The sequence below is a fragment of the Equus asinus genome, chromosome 11 (assembly GCF_041296235.1).
Source record: "Equus asinus isolate D_3611 breed Donkey chromosome 11, EquAss-T2T_v2, whole genome shotgun sequence".
In the NCBI taxonomy this organism is placed as follows: Eukaryota; Metazoa; Chordata; class Mammalia; order Perissodactyla; family Equidae; genus Equus; species Equus asinus.
In genome coordinates, this window is record NC_091800.1 from 25,910,932 (window position 1) to 25,937,131 (window position 26,200).

A 26,200-nucleotide genomic window follows, 5' to 3' on the forward strand; every position below is an offset into this window, starting at 1 on the left:
CCGCTACGTCGACACAGGGACTCAGGATTTCCCAGGTTTCTCTTTGTACTGCAGGGTATGGCAGGGTAAATCCAGGCACGACTTTGCGGCTGCACAGATTCCTCTTACTCGCCGACTGATGCTTTAGCAGTTTTCTCTTGGTCCTAGTTTCTCCTGAGAGAGAGACAGGCTCACCACAGCAACGATCATCAAGGTGTTGGTGGTGAGGGAGCGAGTCCCTATGAGCCGTGGCTGGGAAGAGGGTACAGGACTTGGCAAAAACCCTTCTGTAAATTCCAGTAGCCCATTCTCGGCCTCAATCAACAGTGCCTGGTCAGGAATGGCCCTCGTCGCTCCCACGATACAGCAGCTCACCCTGGGCCCAGCCTGGGCTCCCCTCGCCACACCCTCTCTGCCATAGTGTGGTCATTGGCATCTTCCCCACCCATCAGCCACAGGAGTACACTTAGCCGTCTCAATGCTGCCACTGCTTGAAGTGTGGTACCTCCCTCAAAGTTAAGGAGATGGTGAGATGTAAGCCACACGTCTCTTGGCTCTGTAATAGCAGAAACCGCAACATGTTCATGAAGGTGAAAATAAAAATACAGCTATAAACATTACGATGCAACTGACTTGAATTGCAACATCTGGAAAGACCCACAAGTACAACCTCTGAGTTATCTGCTTCTGCCTCCACTCCTTCCATTTTTTTTTTTTTTTGGGGTGAGGAAGATTGGCCCTGAGCTAGCATCTCTTGCCAATCTTCCTCTGTTTTGTATGTAGGATGCTGCCACAGCACGGCTTGATGAGTGGTGTGTAGGTCTACGCCCGGGATCCAGACCTGTGAACCCCAGGCCGCCGGAGCAGAGTACACATACTTAACCACTATGCCACTGGGCTGGCCCACTCCCTCCAATTTTTTAAAAACACCATCTGCCCTTCAGACTTCTGTAGAGCTCAGTCAGGTTGCCCCACAATGATCATGTAGGTACAATAAGGATTACCTGCATAAAGTGCCAAGGAGAGATTTCTGGGCACCGTCACTCCAATATTCATCTCCTAGGTGAACAGAGTTATTGTTGTTGGTCATTTTTACCTCTTAAGGGGGTTGCATTGGTGTAACTTTCTGTGTCAGGAATTAGGAATATAAATGTTCTCACTCCATTTCTGGGGAATGGAGTAGAGATAGAAGGAAGTTTGTCACTGGGGTGTCCCTCCATCTTCTGTGTGGGGGTTGGTATGGGGACTTTCCTCAGGGAACTCTGAACAGAGTGGGGAAGAGTGTGGATGCTGAAGTCCTCAGCGGGCAGTTAGTCTGCGGACTTGGGCAAGTTGCTCAGTGTCTGTGAGCCTCCTGCTCTTCATCTGTAAATAGGGGTGCTGATCCCAGGACCCACCTCACTGGGTGGTTCCCATGAGTAAACATAAGCTCCTTAGGTCGGCGCCTGGCACATAGTGAGCCTTCTGTAACAATTAGTTCTTCTTATTAATCATGATAATTACAAAAGAAAGAGGCTCTCCTTGGGTCCAAACTAGCCCCCCCCATCTGGTTCTTTCTTCGGTCAAAACTTTGCTTTCTGGCCCCCATGCCTTCTCCCTTGCTGTTAGCTCTCCTTCTGTCTCTGTTGAAAGTCCAACCCATTTGCCCTTCAAGGGCCCTCAAAATGTCACCCTTTCCAGGTCAAGTTTCCTAAGCCCCTCAGAGGGATGCGAGTGTTGTCTCTGATGCTGCCAGAGCCCTTGTTATCTACCCCTTTCCCCATACCCCTGACATATTGGGTTGAGGCATCTTTGAGCAGACTCTTGCCTCTCACATCCACCCACTAGAGAGCTGCCCCCATGCCTCTGACACCTGTGCCGGTGGCTGGGGGTGGGGCCATATCTGCAGGTGCAGTGCGTGGGCAGTGCAGAGGAGGGGTGAGGGTGTGCTACCAACCAACATCCTCTAAATGCCACTGGCCTAACACCTCGCACATTTATTTCTTGTTCTCCTAGACTCTGCCTTGAGTCTGGGGGACAGTCCAGAAGAATTATCTTCATTTGGTGGCGCACTGTTTTAGGCTGCTTTGATCATATGGCATCTCTGTGAGAGCAGATGCTCCCATCATCTCTAAGGCAGGGGAAGAGAGAAAAGGGAGGCCACCTCTTAAATGCTTCCATCCGAAAGTGACTGTGCCAGCTTTAAGCTGCTGTCTCTGGGCTCCAAAGCTCCCCTTCTGGGATTCTGCAACGTGTTCCTTTCCTTTGCCCACTGGCTCCCTGTTAGGCTTGTCCATAGGGGTGCTGGAGGCCAGGGGGAGTGGAGAAGGCACTTGCTCCTTCCTGTTTGCTCGAGTTCCTTTCAGTGTCGTCCCACAATGTCCCTGTGCCCTCCCAGCAGCATTGGCTCATCTCCAGCTCCTTCAGACACAAACAGAAGCCCCACCAGCCACAGGCAGGCAGCAGCTCCTCCGCAGAGGTCTGACTTCCCCTTCCCCGGGCTTCTCTGCTCACCTTCCAGGTTCCGATGTCCTCAACATCTTCCCTTTGCTCCCATCCCAAAAACTCGCAGCTTTTTCCTGCAGTTATGACCTCTGTGTCACCTGCTTGCCTTGTTAGTCAGCTTGCTTAACACTTGTTAAACCAATGCCCAATGTTAAATGATCCCTGTTAAATGACAAGTGTGGCGTCTGTTTTCCTGACTGAACCCTAGTGAATACAGGGAAGATCTTTCCTGCTCACATTTCTTAGGCCAGAAGTAGTCACCTGGCCGCTTCCAGCCTCAGTGGTATGGAGGTGGGGTGGGTGGGGAGAGCCCTGAAGGAGGAGAACCAATATTCGGCCAAGGACTTTGTATTTTGGAATTTAAACTGTGTGTCCCAGTAACTATTACTGCATAACAAAATTTTCAACCACTTAGTGGCTTAAAACAACCATTTTATTGTGCTAATTCTGTGGGTCAGGAACTCAGGGATGGCTTGTCTCTGCTCCATGATGTCTGGGACCTCAGCTGCAAAGACCCAAAGGCTGGGAGTGGGTCCACAGTTGGGGGCTGACATCATTTGAAGGCTCATTCACTCACCTGTCCGGTGCCTGGACCCAGGAGACTTGAAGACTAGGACACCTGGCCAGATTGTCTGCATTATTCTGCACTTTGCTTTTGACCTTAATAATATATGTTGGTGTTCTTTCCACATCAGTTAATGGAAGGCTACTGTATTCTTTTTGCTACAGCTGCATAGTATCCCATTGCATTGGGTGTACAATGTGTTTAACCAGTTTCCCATTGTTGCTCATTTAGGTAATTTCTAGTTTTTTGCTGTTACAAAAAGGTCTGCAATGAATAGTGTTGTCTAATATGTCACAAGTGGGTGATTAGATCTGTAGGATAAATATTTGTTGGTTCACTTGCCTGATCAAAGAGTACAGGCAAAGTGTAATTTCCCTTCATAGGGACTGTACAGCTTAAACTCTCCTAGCAATGTGTCGTTTCTCTAGTGTTACCAGCATAGTGTGTGACCAGTTTTGCATTTTTTGCCAATGATAGTGAAAAACGGTTTTTCCATGTTTTATTTTGCACTTCTCGCTGAGTGTGAGATTGAACATCTTGTCATACATTTGAGTTCTTTGTATTTCCTTTCCTGTGAACTGCCTGTATCCTTTGCTTCTTTTTATATTATTATTTCACATCCATATTTTGGGACTTATTATGTTTTTTTATATTAGATTAGATTAGCCCTTTTCTGGGATACGAGTTGCAAATATTTTTTCCTGGCTTGCTATTTGCTTTTTTTTTTTTTTTTTGAGGAAGATTAGCCCTGAGCTAACTGCTGCCACTCCTCCTCTTTTTGCTGAGGAAGACTGGCCCTGAGCTAACATCCATGCCCATCTTCCTCTACTTTATATGTGGGACGCCTACCACAGCATGGCATGCCAAACAGTTCCATGTCCACACCTGGGATCCGAACCGGCAAACCCCCGGCTGCTGAAGCGCAAAGTGTGCACTTAACCGCTGTGCCACCGGGCTGGCCCCTGCTTTAACTTTTTAAAATTGCTATACACAAAGTTTTTATTTTTATGGCACTGAAATGATCAATCTTTTGAGTTGGCTTCTGTATTTTGAGACATGGTTTGAAAGGCCACCACCACTCCAAGATTATAAAGGAATTCTCCCATGTCTTCTAGTTTATTTGGTCTCATTTTTTACATTTAAATGTTTGGTTCATTTGGAATTCATTCTGGAATAAGGTGTGTGTGAGCTATGGATCCAACTGTAATTTTTAGGTGGCTACTCAGTTCTCCCAACATCATTTACTGAATTGTTCTTTTTCACTCCACTGACGTGAGGTGTTAGCCTTATCAAATACTAAATTTCTGTATTTACTCAGGACTATGGGCTTTCTGTTCTGTTCCTTTAGTGTTTTTAGTTTAAGTTATTGAGGCTTTATAATTTAGTGGGGCTAGTCCCTTCTCATTGCTCTTTTTCAAAGTTTTTCTATTTTTACTTTTCCAAATGAATGGCAGTATCATACTCTTTTATTTACAGTGGATTTATAGTATCTTTTAAAACTTGAGGTTCCTTTTTTTAAGTAATTCTTAACTGTATTGTCATAAACTGTGTGCGCTCTTTCTGGACACGTACTCCCTGGTCCTTTGCAGTTTTAACTTCTTCACTCCTCTGAGGTCATTTTGAGCCAGATTTACAATGAATGGACTCCAAGTTTTTCATAGCATGACAGGACACTATACTTCATGCTGGTTTAAATGGGTCTGAGTAAAATTCAGAGTATCATAAATTAATTCTATTAGTATTATTACTTGAGCACCTGATACATGAATTTTCCTCAAATGTTTTCTTGATTACTTTTCAGAATACAAGCTGAGAGAGAAAAGGTCTTATACTCCCACATAGGAACATTCTTACTGCATAGTGGCAGTCACTGGTAAACTGTGGAACCATTAAACATAATTTCTTCTCTAAGACCGTGGGTCATCCTAGAAATACTGAGTCAGATAGAGCTGATAACTTAGGCCGGGGCAGGCAAATCATTCAATAGCTATGAAGGACATGCATAAAAATTGTAAACCAGGCAGGCACCACCCAGTGACTGAAGGAACACCCAAGGAGGTCTGGGAAGTTTGAGAAGGAAGTGAGAAGTTGGCCTGTGTCCTTAGCAAAATGGACTTAATGACTAGGTTCTAGTTTATTTTATTGACTTGATGTACAGGGTTCTCTAGTCCTAAGCTATCTGAATATCAGTCTTTAGGTTAAAAAAATTGAGGTGAAACTCACACAAAATTAACAGAAAGTGAACAATTCAGTGGCATTTAGTACATTCACAATGTTGTACAACCACCACCTCTGTTGAGTTTCAAAACATTTCCAAAATAAAACCCCACACCCATTCAGCAGTTACTTTCCATTCCGTCCTCCTTCTAGCTCCTGGCAACCACTAATCTCCTGTCTGTCTTTATGGATTTCCCTACTGTAGTTATTTCATGTAAATAGAATCATACAATAGGTGACCTCCTGTGTCCGCTTTTTTTCACTTAGTATGTTTTCAAGGTTCATCCACATTGTAGCTATATTCCCTTTCTGAACATGTTAGCTTCTCATTTGTGGTAAAGAGATTTCATCCTTGGGAGACTAAGTATTTAAGAGAATGGGTTATTCTAGGGCTAGGTGTGGGCTCAAAATGGGAATCCAAGTATCAAAGGATGAAATTCTAGAGGAAGGAAACCAGAGCTTCTCATTTAGTCTGATACACTTGTACCAGATTCTTCTTGTCTGATTTCTGTTCAATCCTTAGAGGGCTGTGGGTTGTCTGGATATAGGTCTTTGGCACAATGTCTGGCATACCCAATAAATGCTATCATAAATGGAATATTAAAGTCAATCATTATTTTGCTTTCTTTCTTGGAATTCAAGACTTCTGGGGGGGAGCACAGGATAGTTGTCAAGTGTAGGGGTACTAACCCTATCACCTGGATTCAAATCTCAGCTCCATCATTTATTAGCCATGCTACCTTTGGGAGATGCTTGACTTCTCTGTGCTTCTGTTTATACTCAATAGAGCAATTAAGAGGATTGTATGAGATGACTAAGATAAAGCACTGAACACAATGCCTGACACCCATTGAGTGGCCAGTAGATGGTAGCTATTATGATGTGAATGGGTCACATGGCTTCAAAACCTACCCATTTTCAAAACTCATTTCTTTTGACAAGTTTTCCACAGCAAGTATCATCCTGTTTATTATATAAGATGAAAAATAGCCCTTATAGCATCTAAACATTTGAAGAAACCACTCCAGACACTGAGGATTTGATGACTATAACTATTAAAACCTTAGTTCTTCTGTCAACTTTTTTTGAGTCTTCTCTCCCCTTTAAGAGTACCAGGGAGAAAATAATGAATAAATAAAGGGATACTCTCGAGGGCATAATGCGTTATCTTAAAAAGTGTGTATAAAAATAGAATATTTAAAAAGCTCTTTTAAAATATGCAGCATATACATCACCTGTGTTGATGGCAGGTGGTCAGGATACAGGATGACAGGTTTTAGGTTTTGGGGAACCATTTTCTTTCATCGTTGGTTTGCCTGACTGAGTCACCATATACACGGGATCCTCCTGCAGAGAATCTGTTCATGAGGCTGAGAAGGCGTCTGTCTGTGTTGGAAACCAATCCACAAAATGCTCAAACACAACATGTAAAATTCCTATTTCTAATCTACAGAAAAAAAATGAGGTGACATGCCACCCTGTAAATCAGTATCATATTCTTCTCAAGGCTGATCTCATACTTAGTCGCTTCTGTAGGGTGAGGCTCCTACATTCAAAAATATCTCCTCTTCCCCAGCCTAACATTTTAAACTTTATTGTGGTACCCGCAGTTGCTGCAATTAGAGATCCACCTGGATTTTAAAAAGCAACGTATCCCCAGACGACGTCTGTGGGATGGAAATTTTCACAGGGGATGAGTCACAGGGGATGAGTGAGAGGGAACACTGAACTTGCTGGTGGAGGGCAGACATGGGGGCAGATGGCACTGCCAGCAACCCGAAGGTTATGCCCCCGGAGGTGGGCAAAAGAAGGAAAGAAGTGAAGAACACAGGAAAGGTGAGGACAGGTCAGAGATTTTCTTTCCAATAGGAAGGTTACCTCAGACTCATCTTTATTCTTTATAAAGGAAGCAAGATAGCTAAGGAATTGCACAAAATCAAGTCACTAGGATAAAACTTCTAATTTCATTCTTTAACTTACTGGACTTTACCCTTTTTGAATACGGGTCCTCTGTGTTCAAGATGTGAATACTGTAGGCCCACCCATTGCAAGAAGAGGGAAAATCTTAACATTTTCGAAACGAGGCAGCAAATAGTGAATGTATATGAATACAATAAACATATCTCAAAAAAGAATGATACAACTTTTATTTTCCATGGATTTTAAAGATACTTTTGCTACATAGTTTATGTATTTTTATGAGATTATATTTTTTCATTTGTATGAAGTTCAACCTTATACAATTTTAAGGTGATATGTTTGGTAGTGTATCTATAATCTTTAAAAAGTTTAGAGTTTTTGGAATGTACAGTATATGAGGTAAAATAAGATTACATTAAAAATTGTTTTCTCCTCTGCACTGATTTTGCAGTGAGACTCAAAGGGCAAGGACACTATTAAATGACATTTACTATCAAAAATAGGAGTTCATTTGAGTTACTATGAAAAACATAAGCCACTGTAACTGTCACAGTGGCACATTTTACCATTTTAGACATTCAACTATATAGAAATCTCTGGGCTATTACACTCAAACTCATTTGTACTGCCAAATGTGGCACTTTTAAGAAGTTTCTAGAAAATAATTGCAATCACTGTTGTTTTGGGGGAAAGTTATCAGACTATACATAAGAGATTAAATTTAAATAAAATGTAAACATACAGTATATTATAGTGACAGATCATTCTTACCACTTGGAAAGGCCAAGTTTATCCGCTTCTTTTTTGAACAAAGGTTAATGTTTTTTCTATAGCACAGATCATTTGACATAAAACAATTACAATACATGCCCATTCTAATATAAGAGAAATTCTTCAGAGATCTTCAAAGCACAAAACATGTGTCCTTTTTTCAAAGACTGACAGAAATGCTTAGTAATCAGTAAAATGCTAACATGAGCAACTAAAAATTAGTGATTCACTATCCTAAAATTCAAATAATAAATTAAAAAGGCTAGTTACAAGTGTTTTACAGATAACAGATGTGATAAAACAAGAATTTTAGATAGTTTCATTACAAACTGTATTACTACTGGCAGTCATTGACATCTATGCGAGATGTACAATGTGATACTTGACAAGATTCAATCGGATCATTCAGTAACTCACAAATGCAAGCTCACAAAACATTAATGAATTATGCAATTGCAAAGTGCTCTAATGCAACATTAACCACATGCAATCAACAATTTGGAACAGTATCTTAACAGACATTACATTAAACATTAGTTTTTCAAGAAAGAAAGCAGCTTGAAGTTTACTGGTGCAAATTAATTTTGTCTTCGGATTTGGTGCCCCAAACAAAAAGGTTAGGTTTGATTATGAATTCTGATGGTGATGGCAGTAGTTGTGGGAGAAGCAGCAAAACTTATGGGAGTTCTTCCAAAATTAGCCTATACCAGATAGATGGAGTGAGTGCACATATGTGTGTGTATATATATATATTTCTACACTCGGTATGTATAGTTTATCTATATGCCATATATGTACGTCATGTCCTTACACACATACATATAGTTCAAAGGTTCACAAAACCAAATTAAACAGGTTTGAAATGCAGAGTTGATTATAATTACTTTTAAAAAGTAACTATCGAAAAGCCCTCTGTTCTTTTCCATGTTCTCAAGACCTGAAGAGGTGCTTTTTGAGTAAACATTAAAATATTTTTAGGCCAAGTAAACTGTCTGTGCTTTCTTTAAGTAACATTTGTGAATTTGTGAATATATACTGGTAATGAAGAACTCCACATTTATCATACAAGAAGCTGTTTTTTCATGCATATTCTTTCATCCAGTTTTTGTTTGCTAAGCCCCTCCAGTTATTCATCATAATCCCACTTACCAAATAATTAAGACAAATGAGGAGGTAGAAATATAGCACTAGATTGCTTTCACAGCATCAGACTTGAACATTTTTATAGAGCATGTTAGTGTAAATTTTAATCATTCTGAATTTTTTACTAGGTAATTATCTTTAAAAGGAATAGATCAGGTTGTCACTGTTACACTCATGCTGACTGGTCAAAATATCAATTACACTGTTGCCTCTTGGAAAGTTTGTTTTACAAGAAGCCATGTCAAAAAAAAAAAAAAGGCAAAAGAAAAAGAAAAAAATAGGAAAGAAAAAAAGCCCCAACCAAACAAAAACCCAAAAATTGCTATTTCTGTGGCTTGCATTCTAATAAGGTGCCAGCCTCTATTTAACAATATAAGCATTGAAAATGGGAAGAATGATATACTATAGTCTCAATGCCAGTGCTAAATGCCACTGTTTTTATAAAAGCAATACAGAAATAATTTTAGTACATGACGAAATAAAATGTAATACAGTATTAAAAATAAAGTTATATTTTCACTTGATTACAAAGTACTGAATGATAAAGGCAATCAAAATGGAAAAGAAAGCAAACAGCACAAGGATGACGGCTGCACACTGCTCGTCACTAAGTGCCCGCCGGGTCCTCGTGCTTTCCACAGTGTCTCTGTTGGTGCTGGCTGGTGGTTCAGTCCTCTGAGAGATGAAGAGCACTGTTGTGCTGTAGGGACCTACTAGGTCCTGATGCCCCACAGGGTCTTGGCACTGGCGAATGGCACACACACGGAAACGATACTCACAGTTCAGCTGAAGGCTTGAATACCGGAATGAAGAGTCGGGACCTTTGTAAATCTGTTAATAATATATTAGAAAAAGAATTATGTATGAAGGCTGGGCATAAAATGTGTTAAAATTGGCTATTTTTGGAATTATTTTTGACATGGAAGCTAGTGAGTGTGACTGCTTTTATTTTTTAAATGACATTTTAAAAATACTTATTCATCAAAGAACTTATCTGTCTGCTGTACAAGGGCAGGAGAAATTTGCAAAGTAAGGATGTAAGATTGACCTTCACAGAGCTTATAGACCAGTTAAGGAGTGAAGATGTGCGCCCAAAGTAGCTAGAGAACAAGCAAAATCAGCCCACAGGCTTTTCGCTGGTTTCCTTAAATGTAAGAAGTCCTACTTTTGGAAATCATTCCATGAAAGGAGGAACAGTGTCTAATCTTGCTCCCCCATTAATCTTTGCATAACTGGTTTCTGTACAATTTCAAACATATCTTATCTGTTAACAATTAATGTAAAACAATTAATGAGTGAATAAGGGGAACTTACTTTTTTTTGCTGAGGAAGATTCACCCTGAGCTAACACCTATGCCAGTCTTCCTCTCTTTTGTATGTGGGTCGCTGCCACAGCATGGGCGCTGATGAGTGTGGTGTAGGTCTGCCCCTGGGAACCAAACCCGGGCCGTGGAAGCAGTGCACACTTAATTTAACCACTATGCCAGAGGGCCAGCCCAAGGGGAGCTTTCTATTGGCATCTATGGCAAATCATTTCAAAAACTTTAAGGAGAGAGATTGCTCAGAATCACAGAACTGGATCTTAAAACTCAAATCCTCTCCCCATCCCTTAGAAGGGAAATAACAAGAATGAACTTCTATGGATTTTCAAGAGAGTGTGCTAGTGCTAAAGAGGATACGCATTAACACTGGTCACTCCTGGGTCCCAGTTCTGTTCTACCACTTCACACTCCTTGTGATCTCAGACCAATTACCTTAGTATAACAGGCATAACAGTAGTTATCTTGTATGCTAATTATGAGAATGAAATAAACTAACACTTGTCAAAGCACTTAACACAGTGCCTAGCATACAGTGAGTACTCAATATATGGAAGCTACCATTTCCATCAACGAGTTCCTTCCCTCATCTTATAAATAAGAAAACCAAGGCTCATAATGACTTTTTTTTTTTTAGGAAGATTAGCCCTGAGCTAACTGCTGCCAATCCTCCTCTTTTTGCTGAGGAAGACTGGCCCTGAGCGCACATCTGTGCTCACCTTCCTCTACTTTATACATGGGATGTCTACCACAGCATGGTTTGCCAAGTGGTGCCATGTCCCTACCCGGGATCCAAACTGGTGAACCCTGGGCCTCCAAAGCAGAACGTGCACACTTAACCACTGTGCCACCGAGCTGGCCCTCATAATAACTTTCTTTTCTTTTCTTTTTTTTAGGAAGATTAGCCCTGAGCTAACTACTACCAATCCTCCTCCTTTTGCTGAGGAAGGCTGGCCCTGAGCCAACATCCGTGCCCATCCTCCTCCACTCTATACGTGGGACGCCTACCACAGCATGGCTTTTGCCAAGCGGTGCCATGTCCGTATCCAGGATCCGAATCAGTGAACCCCGGGCCGCCGAGAAGTGGAACGTACGAACTCAACCTCTGTGCCACCGGGCCGGCCCCTCATAATAACTTTCTAGTTGAGTCCTTTCAGTTAGTTGGTGGGCTATAAGTCAGATCAATCAAGATCTGGGCTAGCATTCTTTCATGCAATTATAGCCACTTCAATTGTAGCTGTGTTGTAAATCTAAATTTTTACATATTGGTTTGCTCCTTAAGGAGGAAGGTAAGATCCTTGTCTCATTTTTGTGTCTTCAGAATCCAGCATTTATAATAGGTACTTAATAAAAAGCCACTAAATTAGTGAATTACTGACTATGTATATGTCAAAATGTATATGGGTGGATGCTGAGAAGAGATATAAAGAAACTTTTATTGAAGGAAGTAAGCCTTAAGATGGATCTTAAAGAAAATGGTGAATATACATGAGTCCTGTGGATGCAGATAAGCATTTCAGGGGGGTGGGAATATAGAAATGGTTCATGTCTGGGCAATGGTAAAAGCATTAAGTAAATTAGAAGGTTGTATTAGAAAGCATGTGAAGACTGTGCACATACAGTGAGGCCAATTTAGTAAAAATAAGAAATATGTATTTGTCTTATGGATATAATGGGTGATATATATTTTTGTCTTTAAAATTTGCTTTAAAGGGCTGGCCTGGTGGCGCAGCAGTTAAGTTTGCATGTTCCGCTTCGGTGGCCTGGGGTTCGCTGGTTCGGATCCCAGGTGCGGACATGGCACTGCTGGGCAAAGCCATGCTGTGGTAGGCGTCCCACATAGAAAGTAGAAGAAGATGGGCACATATGTTAGCTGAGGGCCAGTCTTCCTCAGCAAAAAAGAGGAGGATTGGCAGTGGATGTTAGCTCAGGGCTAATCTCCCTCAAAATAAATAAATAAATAAAAGATTTACTTTTCATTTGTCTCCAAGTGAGCATGGTAATGTGGTTAGAAAAAACACAACAAATGGTATGAGGGTGAGAGGTGAAGAGATCTGACACAGACGAGGAATATGGTCACACAATAGTTGGAAATTTAGGTTTAATTCCACAGGGGCCACTTGAGATGTGGTGATAGTTAAACAGTGCTTAAGGAGTCCTGATGGTAAGGCTGAGTGAGGGACTGAGGGAACTGGCGGAACAGGGGCTCTTGCTGTATAAAAGCACAAAGTTATGAGGCCTTGCTATAGTTTTTATGGATCATTTTTAGAAATGATTTTTATATGAATAAGAGTTGGCAGGCAAAAAAAAAAAATTTGTTTTCCAAGAGTTTAAAGCTCAAGCATCAAAATGATGCTAGTGCTTATGCCAGTGATGAGGTGAGAAAGAAGCTGGAGAGGAAAGACCAGGAGGAAAGATGATGAGATCAAGTTTCCAATTTTGTGTTTTCGATGCTGGGAAGATATCTAAACAGGGAGATGTCTTACAGGTAACTGTAGATACAGGAGTGAAGAAAACAGGTGAACTTGCTAAAGCTGATTTAAAAAGGTTTATCTTATCTGGTGAAGCTATTCAAAATAAGCCTTAAAGCTTGAGATAAGCTGGGTTAGGTCTTAGAATGAGAAATAAGAATTAAAATGAAAATACCATTCCCTGCCCCACCACACCCCCGATATTGGTAAGGTAAAATTGTTGTGACCTTAATAAATAGAAAAGTGTAAGTGAAAACTCTAATAATTCATGATCTTTTGGCCTGGAGCTACTGCTCACAGATAGTATTACATATAACTAAAATAAAACAGCCCCTTATATTTGCTATCAATCAACTATCCATTTATAGGCAGAGTGTGGCAAATATCAATTAATGCAGATTTACAGTTAAGAGAATGGCAGGTAAGAGATTACTGTTTCCACTTTAAGCTTATTAAATTTAAACTTGTGAAGTTTGTGTGTGTCTAGCTGGCCAAGAACTTTGAAGTAGTATGCCAACTGCAACAGAATTTTACAGGAAAACCTTTAAACAAAGTTTAGAGTCTCATAAATTGGTATTTGTCCTTATTTTAGCTTTGTAAATATATCATAGCACGGAGAAAATAACAATTGTAGAATTGAGGCCAATAAAAATGAAACCAGTATTTTACCTGTTTATATCTATCTCTATATCCACATTCTGAACACCTATTTAGTTGGCTAGATTAATTTACCAAGTAGTCATACTAAAATTCAAAACAGTCCTTGTTGTTACCTTTTAAGGACAAGTGTACACATTTACTATCAAAGATAGCCATTTTCGAAGCTGTTATTACAGAGGAACAGATTCTGTTTAACTATTTCCACTTTCTGTGTACATTACATATCCACAATCTGATTTTACACTAATACGCACAGTATGTATTACTTAGAGCAGCGAGTGTAAGACGACGATTTCAGTGACACATTACTTTTAGACTGGGTGCAGACTTACTTAAGCCTTTCCTTAAGATTTATTTTGCATTGATTACATTTAAAAGTAATTATTCATTATGACATACTGATAAGGCATATGTTGTCATATCATTTGGCACATATGATCACATAGTGTGATCCTTCTGTAACTTAGGAATATACTACTGCAAATAATTCTTTGTAGCGATCAATAGACGAAGACAACAGTATAAAGCCTCTCAAACAACTGACTGTAGACGAATAGCCACACTGCCCTTGTCTCTGCCATTCTCCCCCCATCATTGCTGGGGAAGTTGTTAAGTGAACTTGGAGCTTTCAGAGCAGTTCTTAAATTTACTGTGCACAAGCAACACTTGGAACTTGAAACAAAAACAGAATAGTGGGTCCCACTCCCAGACATTCAGGTTCATTAGGTCCAAGGGCCACTCTGAGTGAGGAGCACTGTTTCTGAGAATCTAAGTGTAGAAGTTTAAGAAAGGAAGAAGTTGTATAGAATCCAACAGGCCACTGTCCCAGCACCCATTCTCTGACACTGCCAAGATGCCAAATACTGTGATTTTGGACAGGGTGTCAAACTCTCCCTTACCCAGTCCACGTAATAGGAGAAGTGGGCCTCACTCTTAATTCCAGAGGTGGACCCCGGTTGGCTTAAGCCCTGGCACAGTCATTGGTTGAGGGATGGCTTTGTAAGCCAAGTGCTTTCTCTTCCCTGAATGTGAATGAAGAAGACCCATAGCTAAGGGTAACTGAAGGCTGTGAGAGAAACCATGTCCCTGATAACTTCATGGAGCTTCTGGATCAACCAATCCTGAAGCCTACCTACCTTCAAGGCTTCCCCCCTAAGAGGATTAACACTTAAAAGCTTATAAGCCAGTTCGAGTTGGTTTTCGTGGTATTTGCAACACAATGAGCTTTGACAGAAGAACTGCCTTAGGTACAGACTCCCAGGTGGGGTTGATCTGGTTTGAAAGTGGCTCTGCTGTCCCCCAATATTTGCATTTCACCTTGTGATAACACTTGAAATGCTATTTTGGTTAAAAAGGACTTGCTTTCAAAAACATATACAGTTCTGAGAGGATTAAAGAGCCTGCAGACACTTGACTTTGGTATGAATTTTCCCAAGCAAATAGTCTTTCTCCTGAATGCCGATAAGGCCAGCTATACTGTGTATATGAGAGTTATGATGTATATGAGGGAGGCAAGAGTCAGAGGGAAAGTACAATTTTAGAGAACAGGGCAAGTCTAGGGAAAGTGCTACAGAACAGGACATAGAGTAGCAGGAAGGCAAGCAAGGGTTTGGTCAACGCCACTGAATGATCAAAGAGGAATGAAGAAAGGGAAGAATCCAAAGAAATCAGTTTGTTTCTAAGTTTGCCCCAGGGTCATAAGTACTTTTTGCTGCCGGGCTAATTTGCTTCCAGATCCCCAAACCCAGCAACATTATAGGTTAAACAGGTTTTTATAGGCCAGCCTAGCAACTCAACCACCAAATTATAAATAACAATCCCCTAGTTAAAAACATCAACAGTTCCTACTGCTATAGAATAAAGACCGGTACTTGGCCTCCTCCACTACATACTCCATTCCTGAGCCTTACTCAAGGCACACTTGAGAGTTCGTGGTTCATCTTAAGCTCACCAGCCCCCCAAAAGACTCACTTAAATGACACTCCTTTTGGAAAACGTTCCCAAACTCCAGATCGAATAAATCACTCCTTTTTATAAAGTAGGTTTTAGCTTTATTGTGACCTTTGATTTGTTTAGCTATGTAAAATGTCATGATTATAAAATTTCTGCTTGCTTGCTAAATTCTAAACAACTTTCTTGAGATCAGAACAGTAACTTAACAATGTAGACCCCCCAAATTCTTTATACACAGTATTTAATATAAGTGTATTGAATATCAAATTAATTTTAAGTAAAATACTAAATTCCACGAATGAAATTGAATTCGCAAAAAAAGGAACTTCACACTTTTGGAATATAACTTGCCAATAAATCATAACATTTTATAAATATTTAAGAGCTTGAGATGAGCATATATAGGATGAAGTTCTAAGGAAATCAGTGTTTTAAGTTTTACAGCATGCTTACGATCTAAAGTAAGTGGAAGTGCTAAGGTTAAGTTAGCTTTTAAGTTAAATTAGAATTAGCATTGCTGTTTCATGCAGTGATATGCTTATTAAAATTCATATACTACTCAAACGTGGGGTCTCTTTCCTTTAAATGTGTAATATAATTATATTTTCTTTAATATAAATTTTTGCTTCCTCCTTGGAAGGAAACCTGTTTATCTGTAAATTATATTCAAATCTAATTATTATGCCAATTTGCAGATGGCTTAATAAAGAAAAACAATCACATGCCAAACTTAATCTGACTCTTTGGGGCCTTTTGTAATTTCAGTTAAGAAATTATACTTCCATACTTAACAAAACTTGAAAGAACAAAATTATATTGATATTGAAAAATATTCTATTATGAATAGTTATAAAAGCACAAGATGGAAATAAAACAGATGAATGACTGGTTTTCTTGTGGGAAAAGAAAATACAAGATAAGATACTAAAATGAAAACAACCCAGCTTTTTAAAAGCCCTCAAAATCAAGAAGGTTGACAGCAAAAGGGGAGACTCAGATGAAATGCTTATAGAAATTACGCTCTTGAGTTGCAAAAGAACCCGTCTTTTTCTTCTTTATAGAAGTTATAATGAACATTGACAGTTCCCTACTTCATCTTACTGCTTTCATCCTCTAAGAGGAAGCTATCTTTGAAATTTCTCGGGAAGGTGATACTTCCTCTAGGCTTCCATAATCCTCTGTCTACTGTCATATTTACAACACTGCATTATAATTATGACTATTACTATTATTGTAAAAGCCTCCTTAATGGTCTGCTTCTGCCCTAGTCCCACCCTCGCCAAAATGACCTTGTGTCTCATCATGTGACTACTCTGGTCAAAATCCTCCACTGGCTTCTCATTTTACATGGAGTAAAACTCACAGTATGGCCGATAATGCTCTACATGATCTCCACAACACTCTTGGACTCTCTATCATTAACTACCTGACTTCATCTACTGTTTGTCCCCTTGGCTCACACTGCCCCAGCCATATTGACCTCTTTGTTGTTCTAAATTTAACAAGCATGCTCCTGCCTCAGGGCCTTTGCACTTATTGTTTCTTCTTCTTGGAACACTCTTCTCATATTCAATTCCTTTGGGTCTCCGGTCAAATGTCACCTGCCTGCCCTGTAAGAAACAGCATTCGCTGTCCCTCCCTCCAGTACTCCCTATTTCTTTTACTCAGTTTTACTTTTTCTCCACTGTGCTTATCACTGTCTAACATGTGATATAGTGATGTGTTTATTTGCCTTTACTATCTCTTTTTCTACTGGACTGTAAGCTCCATGGAGGCAAGGGTCTGTTGTTCAGTGTTGTATCCTGAGTGCCGCCTAGCGGAGAGTTCAGTAAATACTTATCAAATGAATGAATAACCTGTTCCAAGTGTAGTTTACACAAAAATGATTCTGAATCCTCAGATACTGTGTAGTTACTAATCTTTGGAACATAGTAAGTACTGAACAAACGTTTTTGAATTAGGAAAATATAGTCAAATCTTGCATTGAAAATACATAAAAAAGAGAAAGGTAAAAATACATAGCCACAGAATTATACCATGGCACATACCTGTTTGAATTCTGAATCCTTTCCCACCATAACTTGAAGACTATAAATAACTGGATCACCTTTCATTGGCTGTAAACACTCCCATGTAATTTCACAAATGTGATCATTTACTTTCTCTATTTTGGGGGCTGTAGAGAACAAATACAAATAAAATCTGCTCTACTTGATTTTTAACTTGGCACATCACACAGACACTTGTTTTAATCAAAATCAACAAACCTTTAAAACCCAGTTATAAACTTGAAATGAATATCAGTGAATTTTTGAAAATTGCAGAGAAGTGCTTCACTCTCATTATCTCCAAGCTATACAATGTACAGGCGCCACAATGGCCAGACTGGCTAAAAGATGTGTCAAGGTAAGCACTGCTTTCACTGAGCTAAAAAGCCAATAGAGGGGTATGGCAGTTCTAAAACAACGTTTATGGTACTTCTCAGAGCATCACTAGAACATGAAATTTTATAACTTAAGAAATCTCCTAAGAAGATGAGTTGAAAAATACCCCTAGCTGCTTGATCACATATGACCTCCACACTCAATAAATAGTGGGATACAAAGGGGTTAAAATTAGCAATCTTCTTAAGACTAAGAGACACTAAACGGGATAAGGGAACAGAAAAATGTGAAACTCTATCAACATTATTAGAAAGACTATTCAAGAACAGTCCTGCTAACTATAGATCTGCTTAACAAATGATACATTCAAGTACAGGATACACAACACTGGACTAGAAGTCTTTGTGATCTGGCCTCAGAGTGTGAGGAATTTTAGTGTTTTTGGCTAAATGCACCAAGTGTAATCCTTGCCAGGGTCATTTAAAAATAAGAACCCCTCTGAAATTAATTTTAAAGATCTATCTATAAACAAATGTGTGTGAGTGTAAATTTGATTTAAAATTTAAGTTAACTAAGAATTTACTTATGTTTTGCTTAACAGATGACTTGACTCTCTCCTTGAAATCCAACTGAATGAAACAGTGACTCAAGACAACCAGAGTTTGTGATTTTTTCTTTAAGTAACAACAGCAGAAATAGCAAATGACCCTAGTAGAAAACCAGCCTACTATTTATTCAATTCAGTATTTTTATGTTAGATTTTTAAGAAGATCAGTGACAAAATCCAGTACTTATCTGAGTATCAATGTGCCAGATAAAACAGCTTTTATTATTTAGTGAATCTCCCAGTAGGTGGGCTTGTCTATATAATTTCTTCCTTATAATTTAAATGTTGGACACATACTGGATGATAAATTTTACTAACAGCATATTAAGCACATTATGAATATGGATTTAAAATTAATTTATTATAGAAGAAAATAACTTGAAGATGTATAACTTACCTTTCAAGGCAGCTGGCACAGATTTTGGAGTAGTGAAAATATATTCTTGGGAGAGAGGACCTTCCCCAGCTTCATTACAAGCTTGAATACAGAACTTATAGGATGTTGATTCACTAAGTCTTTGCACTTTGTATGTATGACATGGACCTCTGTACAAGGATACAAACCTAAAATGGAAATGACTCTTGTTAAAAACAAACCTTGGGGCCAGCCGGGTGGAGCAGCGGTTAAGTTAGCATGTTTCACTTTGGCAGCCTGGGGTTCGCAGGTTTGGATCTCAGGTGTGGACCTACATAATGCCCATCAAGGCATGCTGTGGCGGTGTCACAGATACAAAGCAGACGAAGACTGGCATAGGTGTTAGCTCAGGGCCAATCTTCCTCACACACGCATAAAAAAAACCCAAAAAACTTTGACTACCTTATGAAAAATGTTTTGAAACTACTAATGAAGTACAGTTGGGACATCATTTAGGAGTAATAAGTTGCTCCTAGAAATTAATGCAAGGAATGGTTCGTCACTCCAAATAAATCTGTGTTTTTTCATCAGATGATGAAAATCACAGAAATAAAAATTTTCCAGTTTGACATGGTTTCCTGAAAATTTATTTGCTAAATCTCATGTCAAATCATGGTAACTGTTTCTTCTTAGGCTTTCTCGTATAGCTTTGTTTCTGACTGCTGTCTTCTAATGTATACATTTTTAAAGATACTCGGAACACAATTTTCATTATAAATTATTTCTAATTAGAGTCATGGGCGTACAATTTGTCACATAAAAAAGAATTCTTAATTCCCAGGCATAATGTTAGCTGATTTGGTGATGTTTTCTAGAGATTTACATAGCAATATGAGAGAATATATAATTTTCCATAAATTATCTACTTGAACTGTCCGATGGAAAGTTTAACATCATACATGTTATCCATAAGTTCAATGTTCCCCAATATTTCTGATTGGCTGTTTTTTAAATTTTTGGAAACTGGAGAATGAAAAATGAATGCTCATATAGTTCTAATAGTTTAAAAATTGTAGTTAGGTTAAAAATGAAAATATTTAATGACTACAAGTAACAGTATTTCCAAGAAGCAGTAATTGGATAAGTCTTGCCTTTTCAATCTCCAAATTTTTTTTTAATGGTAGGAAAAAAAAACACTGGTAAAACCACCGTTGAAAAAAGCTGAACAATGACAAGACCTGTGGTCAGGGAATAGCGGAAGTTGCATCCTGACACTATCCCACAGCAAGTGTAATTAGCTGTGAAAAATCAAAGGGAAGGAGTGTAACTAAAGATATTAAATTTATATAGTAAATCTGCAATATCATCAAAGGGTTTCTTTATTTTCCACAGCCAAATGCCTCTAGCTATACGCACACCCTACAACAAGTGTCTAGATGCTAGCTAAATATTAATTAAGCTTGACGTTCTATAATAGAATATAGACTATAATATAAACTACATTAATAGAATCTCAATTCTATTATCTTTCAACCAAAACACTAATTTGACCTGTTTCCGGTAAACCTTTTTGTATTACCCCATATAAATGCTAGAAAGGGGATGAAAATAACTTAAAGAATTAATTCATCCAACAATAATAATACATATTAAAGATAAACGGCTATACCAAAAACCTATGGTGAGGAAGAACTCCTTCAGTACATAAAATTCTGCCAAGAACAAAAAATAAAATTCATAGAGGCACAGATTTCAGGAAATGATCAATACTGTTTGCTCTGTGTAATGCTCTTACTGGTGATACAGTATGTTTAATTCTGAATGTGATTTTAAACGTGTAAGTATTTCTAATAGTACTCATGTACGAGCACCGCATATATTTGAATCTATTATTGAATACTTGGGTAAGATACAAACCCAACACAAAAAACAAAGTAACCTTGGGAAAAACTCTTTCTAGTAATCTGAATCCATCAGATATACAAATTGTTTCTAATAAATTGAGTGAAAAGTAAAATTCAAATTCTTAAAATATCAGAAGAGTAAAAGCTGTGGAGGGTATATGGCATTGTTTATATGGGGTATAATGTTAATAAACAGCCCCAGATTGATATTTGAATAATTTATATTACTACTTTGAGTAAAGTAATTCAAATGCATGATTTAGTGGCAAAGTATATGGCAAGGGTGTAATGATAATGTAAAGAGTGGCAGCATAGATACGAACCTGAGTAGCAAGGGGACGGAATAATCAGAGTCTAACTGAGATCTGACACTGAGGAACTGAACTATACTCATTTAGTGTGCAGGCCCTGTGACGGGGTGTGGAGAAGAGTGAGGCATAATCTCTGCCCCTGAAGGACCTCAGAGGCTTTAAGGCAATCAACCACTTACTGTAAAAACTGCCTCTGGCTGGAAATAAGCATTGAGAAGCTCATTTTGTAGCAAAGATGAGGCTTCTTTTACTAGCATGAAGAGAGTAAATGGGTTGCAGAAGAGAGCCAAAGAATAGCTCACTTAATTTTTTCTTTCTTGGCAGCTCTCTCACAAGTTATAAATAAGAAATCATTGTGCTTTCTGATGTTTTGAAAACAGCACACAATTATTTCTTATGAGAATTCAGTTTTTGAAAATTTATATACTTAAGCCCTAAGAAACTAGATAAAGAAGCAATTAAAAACACCTACCTTCCATTCTTATCCTCCATCTGAAGGTGGTACTGAATAGAATCTGTTGATAATGTCCTTGGGGTTCCTTCTCCCCATTTCAGTTTAAGGTTCTGGTGGCTAAAGGCAACACATTCCAGACGAGGCGGATCAGGAGGGAGGGGCTTAGTTTTTAATTTTATCATGTGACTGAAAGGGCCAGCTCCAAGGCTATTCAAGGCTTGAATTCGTATTCTAAGTGCCATGATTAAAAAAAAAAAAAAGAAATTTAGTTTATGATTATTTATCTCTCTGGTCGAGGCAAAAATTAATATAGTTTTCAGAGTGTACCTGTATGTTGTATCCGGTTGCAAATTGTCTATAATATAGCTTGTAACCTTTCCCACTGTCAAGGGCTGTTTATCTCCACAGTCTATGCTGTAGGCAAGGATTTCTGAACCATGGTCACAAGGCTTTTCCCAGCTTATTGCAAGGCATGTAGAAGGTGAATAATGGGGATCTTCTATTTCATCATCACTTATTTCTTGAAGACAAGTCACAATGGCAGGAACTGATGGTGGAGTCACACAGGCTACTACTTCACTGAAAGGGCCTGCACCCACAATACTCAGAGCCTACAAATTAACAGAGCCCATAAGTTAACAAAAACATGACCATGAAAATGCTCACAAAACACAAACCCCTGAATAGAGTAAGTGACAAGGCCCCAGTCGCCTTTACCTGGACTCTGCAATAATAGGTAGTTGCTGGTGAAAGTCCTTTTAATTCATAACTGAGACCAGGCCCACAGTAACATATCTGCATACTTCCTTCAACTCCTCCCCACTCCAGTCGATATTCAGTGACATCAGTTCCATTACTCAAAGGGACCTTTAAATTAAGGAAAGGATAAAGGTCTCAAATTCTGTCATTGATTAAATAAGCTTTTGGACAAAAATATTGTTAACCTAAGCATGTCAAAAACTAGATTGCTTCTGAATTTTTAAAAAATGTTTAAGCAGAATTAAAACTGTTCAATATTATATTATGTTTTCATTCACTAAGGCCACCTCAGTTTAAGATTGGTCAAAAAGTATAACTTGGGGCTGGCCCCGTGGCTGAGTGGTTAAGTTCACGCGCTATGCTGCAGGTGGCCCAGTGTTTCCTTGGTTCGAATCCTGGGCGGAGACATCAAACCACGCTGAGGCGGCATCTCACATGCCACAACTAGAAGGACCCACAACTAAGAATATACAACTATGTACCAGGGGGCTTTGGGGAGAAAAAGGAAAAAAATAAGATCTTAAAAACAAATATATATATATAACTTTGTTTTCAATTAGAAGTAGAAATATGACTGAATCACTTTAGAAAGAGTATTTTAAGGTAAATATACTTCAAAATAATTCTATTAAGTAGTATAAAATGTTAAGTCATACAAGGACATTTTCTTTGTTAAATCTCAAAGGAAACTGAAAATGAAATTACCGTTACTGATTACTACTATACCAAATAAATACACCGGAGATAATAAATGTAAGAGAAATACTACTATATTAACTCCTATGAATGTTTATTCTGAACGTCAAGCTCACCAATGGCTAAATATCTCAGGACTGAGACACAGCCTTCGATAAAATACAAAGCACACCATGAACAACAATCTAAATACTTGTAAAGCAAATATACCTTACTTAAACGCTTCAAAGAGAAAAAGGAATTCACTTTTTACCACATGAATTTAACTAGGACTTACTCTGTATAATTTAGGAGGTGAAATGGACAGTATCTTTATTCTTTTATATAAACTATTCTGATCATTTAAGAAAGTAACTATAAGACAACAGAAATTACAATACCTCCCAATTTACTTGTGCACAAGTCGCAGATTTACATGTCACTTGAGGGGGCTTGCACTGATCTGGTGGTCCAGGGGCTGTAGTAATCTCACATTTTTCTGAAAATGGTCCAAACTAGACAAACAAATATAACCAGTGTTTTACTTTTCACCCACTGATGGCACAGCTCTCCGTAAATATTCATAAATAATTAAGTGCATCATCCCTCTCCTTAAAGACTAATTGGTGATTGTAATTCTAAAAGCATTCACAGAAAGTAAAAAGATTTAATGATCATGGAAGTGACTATGTGGGTATTTTTAAGTTTCATTTACTATACCTTCCTTCATGAATTGGTTTTTATAAGAAGGGGAGGGTACGAGGGAACTACGTAGGTAGAATAAGTCAGAAGAAATTATGAGGAGTGAAGAAATCGATACCAATTAAAGGCATGAGAGATGGTAGGCATAAATTATATCTTAACATTTAGAATAGCTTTAGAAGGGTCTAAAATGTATATTCTCTGGAAGTATAGAAAGCACATATTTACTTAAGAGGGTTTTGACAAATTATCACAAACCTGAAAATATAGATTAAGGGCACTAGGATTAAAGATGGTATCTCAATGTACTGCAGCCTTGTGGGGCTGACAAGATGATGACTTCAGACAGGAAGGAATGACTTACATAAGTTCTGCCAACAAAGGATGTAAATTGGACATTTAAGAAATTTAAAAATAAGTTTACAGACAGAAATACTGAGCTCAGCTGGAGAATGGGGTGTAAAATATAGTACAGTTCACTAAAATCTGAAATAATGGGTAAGGGAGAGATTTGTCAGTTTAATTTTGTGAAATATTAATTACAGAAGAGTTTAAAGAAACAGAGTACTATTCAACTGAGGTAAGAAATTACTGCTTTGTCCTTAGAGAACCGGATTTAATGCAGAGATGAGAGGTATCACAGCTGAGTATAACGGACTTTGGTTCTGGAGTCTGACAAACCTGTCTGGTTTATCTCTATCACCTCTTAGTTTGCGTGACTGTGGGCAAGATATTTAGCTTTGCTGAGCCCCAGTTTCCTCAGTTGTAAAATGGAGATGTTAGCTATTTTGTCCATTTTGTGGAGCTGTATGAATATATAGGTAACATTAAAAAAAAATCCACACAAACCCAGAAATGCTTAAAACATAAGTAGGCAAAAAATAAATCACAATTAGTCCATCTGAAAGTAAATGCTGCATATAACCAGCCTCAAAAAAACAGTAACTCGGGCTGGCCCGGTGGTGTAGTGCTTAAGTGCGCACGTTCCGCTTCGGCGGCCCGGGGTTTGCTGGTTTGGATCCTGGGTGCGGACATGGCACTGCTTGACAAGCCATGCTGTGGTAGGCATCCCACATATAAAGCAGAGGAAGATGGGCACGGATGTGAGCTCAGGGCCAGTCTTCCTCAGCAAAAAGAGGAGGATTGGCAGCAGTTAGCTCAGGGCTAATCTTCCTCAATAAAACAAAAAAACCTTAATTACTCCAAGTATTTCATCTTATAATCTCCTTTCTACTCTTAAATTTACTAAGTAAACCCTATCAGCACTGCCTGAAAGGCAAACGTTAGCTCAGCTGAAGTCCAAAATGTCAGAAATCATAAGTGGGCTTTGAAAATGTACTGGGATTCTAGAACAATTAAGTTGCAGGATATACTGACCTCTCTCTTATTTATCAATATAGGCTCATTAACAATTGTAAAATTTGGAGTCACATGTTGAAAGCAAACTGGCCAAATAATGGGTGCAATTATATATGTTATATAAAACACTACTGTGATTATGATTCAGTTCGCACATCCTCCTACCCCTATTTTGTTAGCTGCGCGCAGTCTGAAGCTGTAAGTCTTTCCTGGAAGAAGGTTGCTCACTGTACATTCTACTTCAGAACCTTGGTAAACTTCTCTGGGTTCATCTTTTTCTACAGGAGACATTTCTACATCATAGCAGTAAATGGGTGATCCACCATCGACCAGAGGGGGTCCTAAAGGTGACAAGATTTATGCAGTTTAACAAGAGAAATATATTTAGTATTAACTTAATTATAATTTATTACCAAAATGGAAATTACCCCATCGTAACTGTATTTCTTTTGCTTTGGGTCTACCCTGTAACCTGGGAGGGAGGCATGGGCCAGGAGGCACAGCTGGAGTCTGCACAAGTAAAGATTCAGATACCTGCCAAAACAAAGCAAAAGCAAAACAAAAATGCCCCAAGCCAAATAATCAGATTGTTTTTGTTAAAGGAAAATAACACAAATACAAAGATTGCATCAATGGCTTCAAACGGTACTTGACTATCCACTGAAAAGGAATAAAGTTCTGAATAAAATCAAAATCCAATTAAATCGTTTAATCTCAAATTTTATACAGACAAAGACACATACTATGTGACTACTATATACAAAGAAACTTACAGGGGGGTGGTGGCACTAAAAAAAAGAACAAAAAACTCTCCCTTGTTTCCATAATTAAAAACCAAAAGGAAACCAACAAACTCTTAACACAACCTAATGGACATTAGTTCTGATCCTGTCTAATGGATCCACAAATCTCTTCTAAGGAAGGATGTTTTAACACATTTTGTAAATGGTCTGTCGTGTTTTCAGGAGGTTTAGACTATTTTGGCTACTTTACTTTTAACCTAAACAGTAATTCGTTTATTTATTTATTTAAAAAAAAATCTTTCCTTCTTCCTTTCCTCTTAAAAATAATTCAAAAATCAGGTAAGCTTTTCCAAGTATTTGGCATATTTCCAAGTAATTGGTATTATTTTTAGTTTCTATGCTATCTTTCAAAAAAATGTCTTTTAGTTTTATTTTTAAAAACATTCTCTTAAAAACAATGAAATA

At 38.5% G+C, this 26,200-nt stretch overlaps 1 protein-coding gene across 5 annotated transcripts in view; it reads right to left on the reverse strand.

Moving 5' to 3' along the window:
• Positions 1 to 7,365: 7,365 nt before the first annotated feature.
• FNDC3A (fibronectin type III domain containing 3A) overlaps positions 7,366 to 26,200 on the reverse strand; it is a 200,469-nt gene continuing 181,634 nt past the window's right edge. For all 5 annotated transcript variants that reach the window (XM_044777168.2, XM_044777167.2, XM_070520652.1 and 2 more), the window contains 9 exons: positions 25,421 to 25,526; positions 25,158 to 25,333; positions 23,333 to 23,446; positions 22,215 to 22,364; positions 21,825 to 22,108; positions 21,516 to 21,728; positions 18,871 to 19,037; positions 17,531 to 17,658; positions 7,366 to 9,910 (listed from right to left, as the gene is read on the reverse strand). In XM_044777168.2, coding sequence (XP_044633103.1) covers positions 9,596 to 9,910; positions 17,531 to 17,658; positions 18,871 to 19,037; positions 21,516 to 21,728; positions 21,825 to 22,108; positions 22,215 to 22,364; positions 23,333 to 23,446; positions 25,158 to 25,333; positions 25,421 to 25,526 — 1,653 coding nt within the window. In that variant the 3' untranslated portion in view covers positions 7,366 to 9,595. The remainder of the gene's footprint in view (positions 9,911 to 17,530; positions 17,659 to 18,870; positions 19,038 to 21,515; positions 21,729 to 21,824; positions 22,109 to 22,214; positions 22,365 to 23,332; positions 23,447 to 25,157; positions 25,334 to 25,420; positions 25,527 to 26,200) is intronic.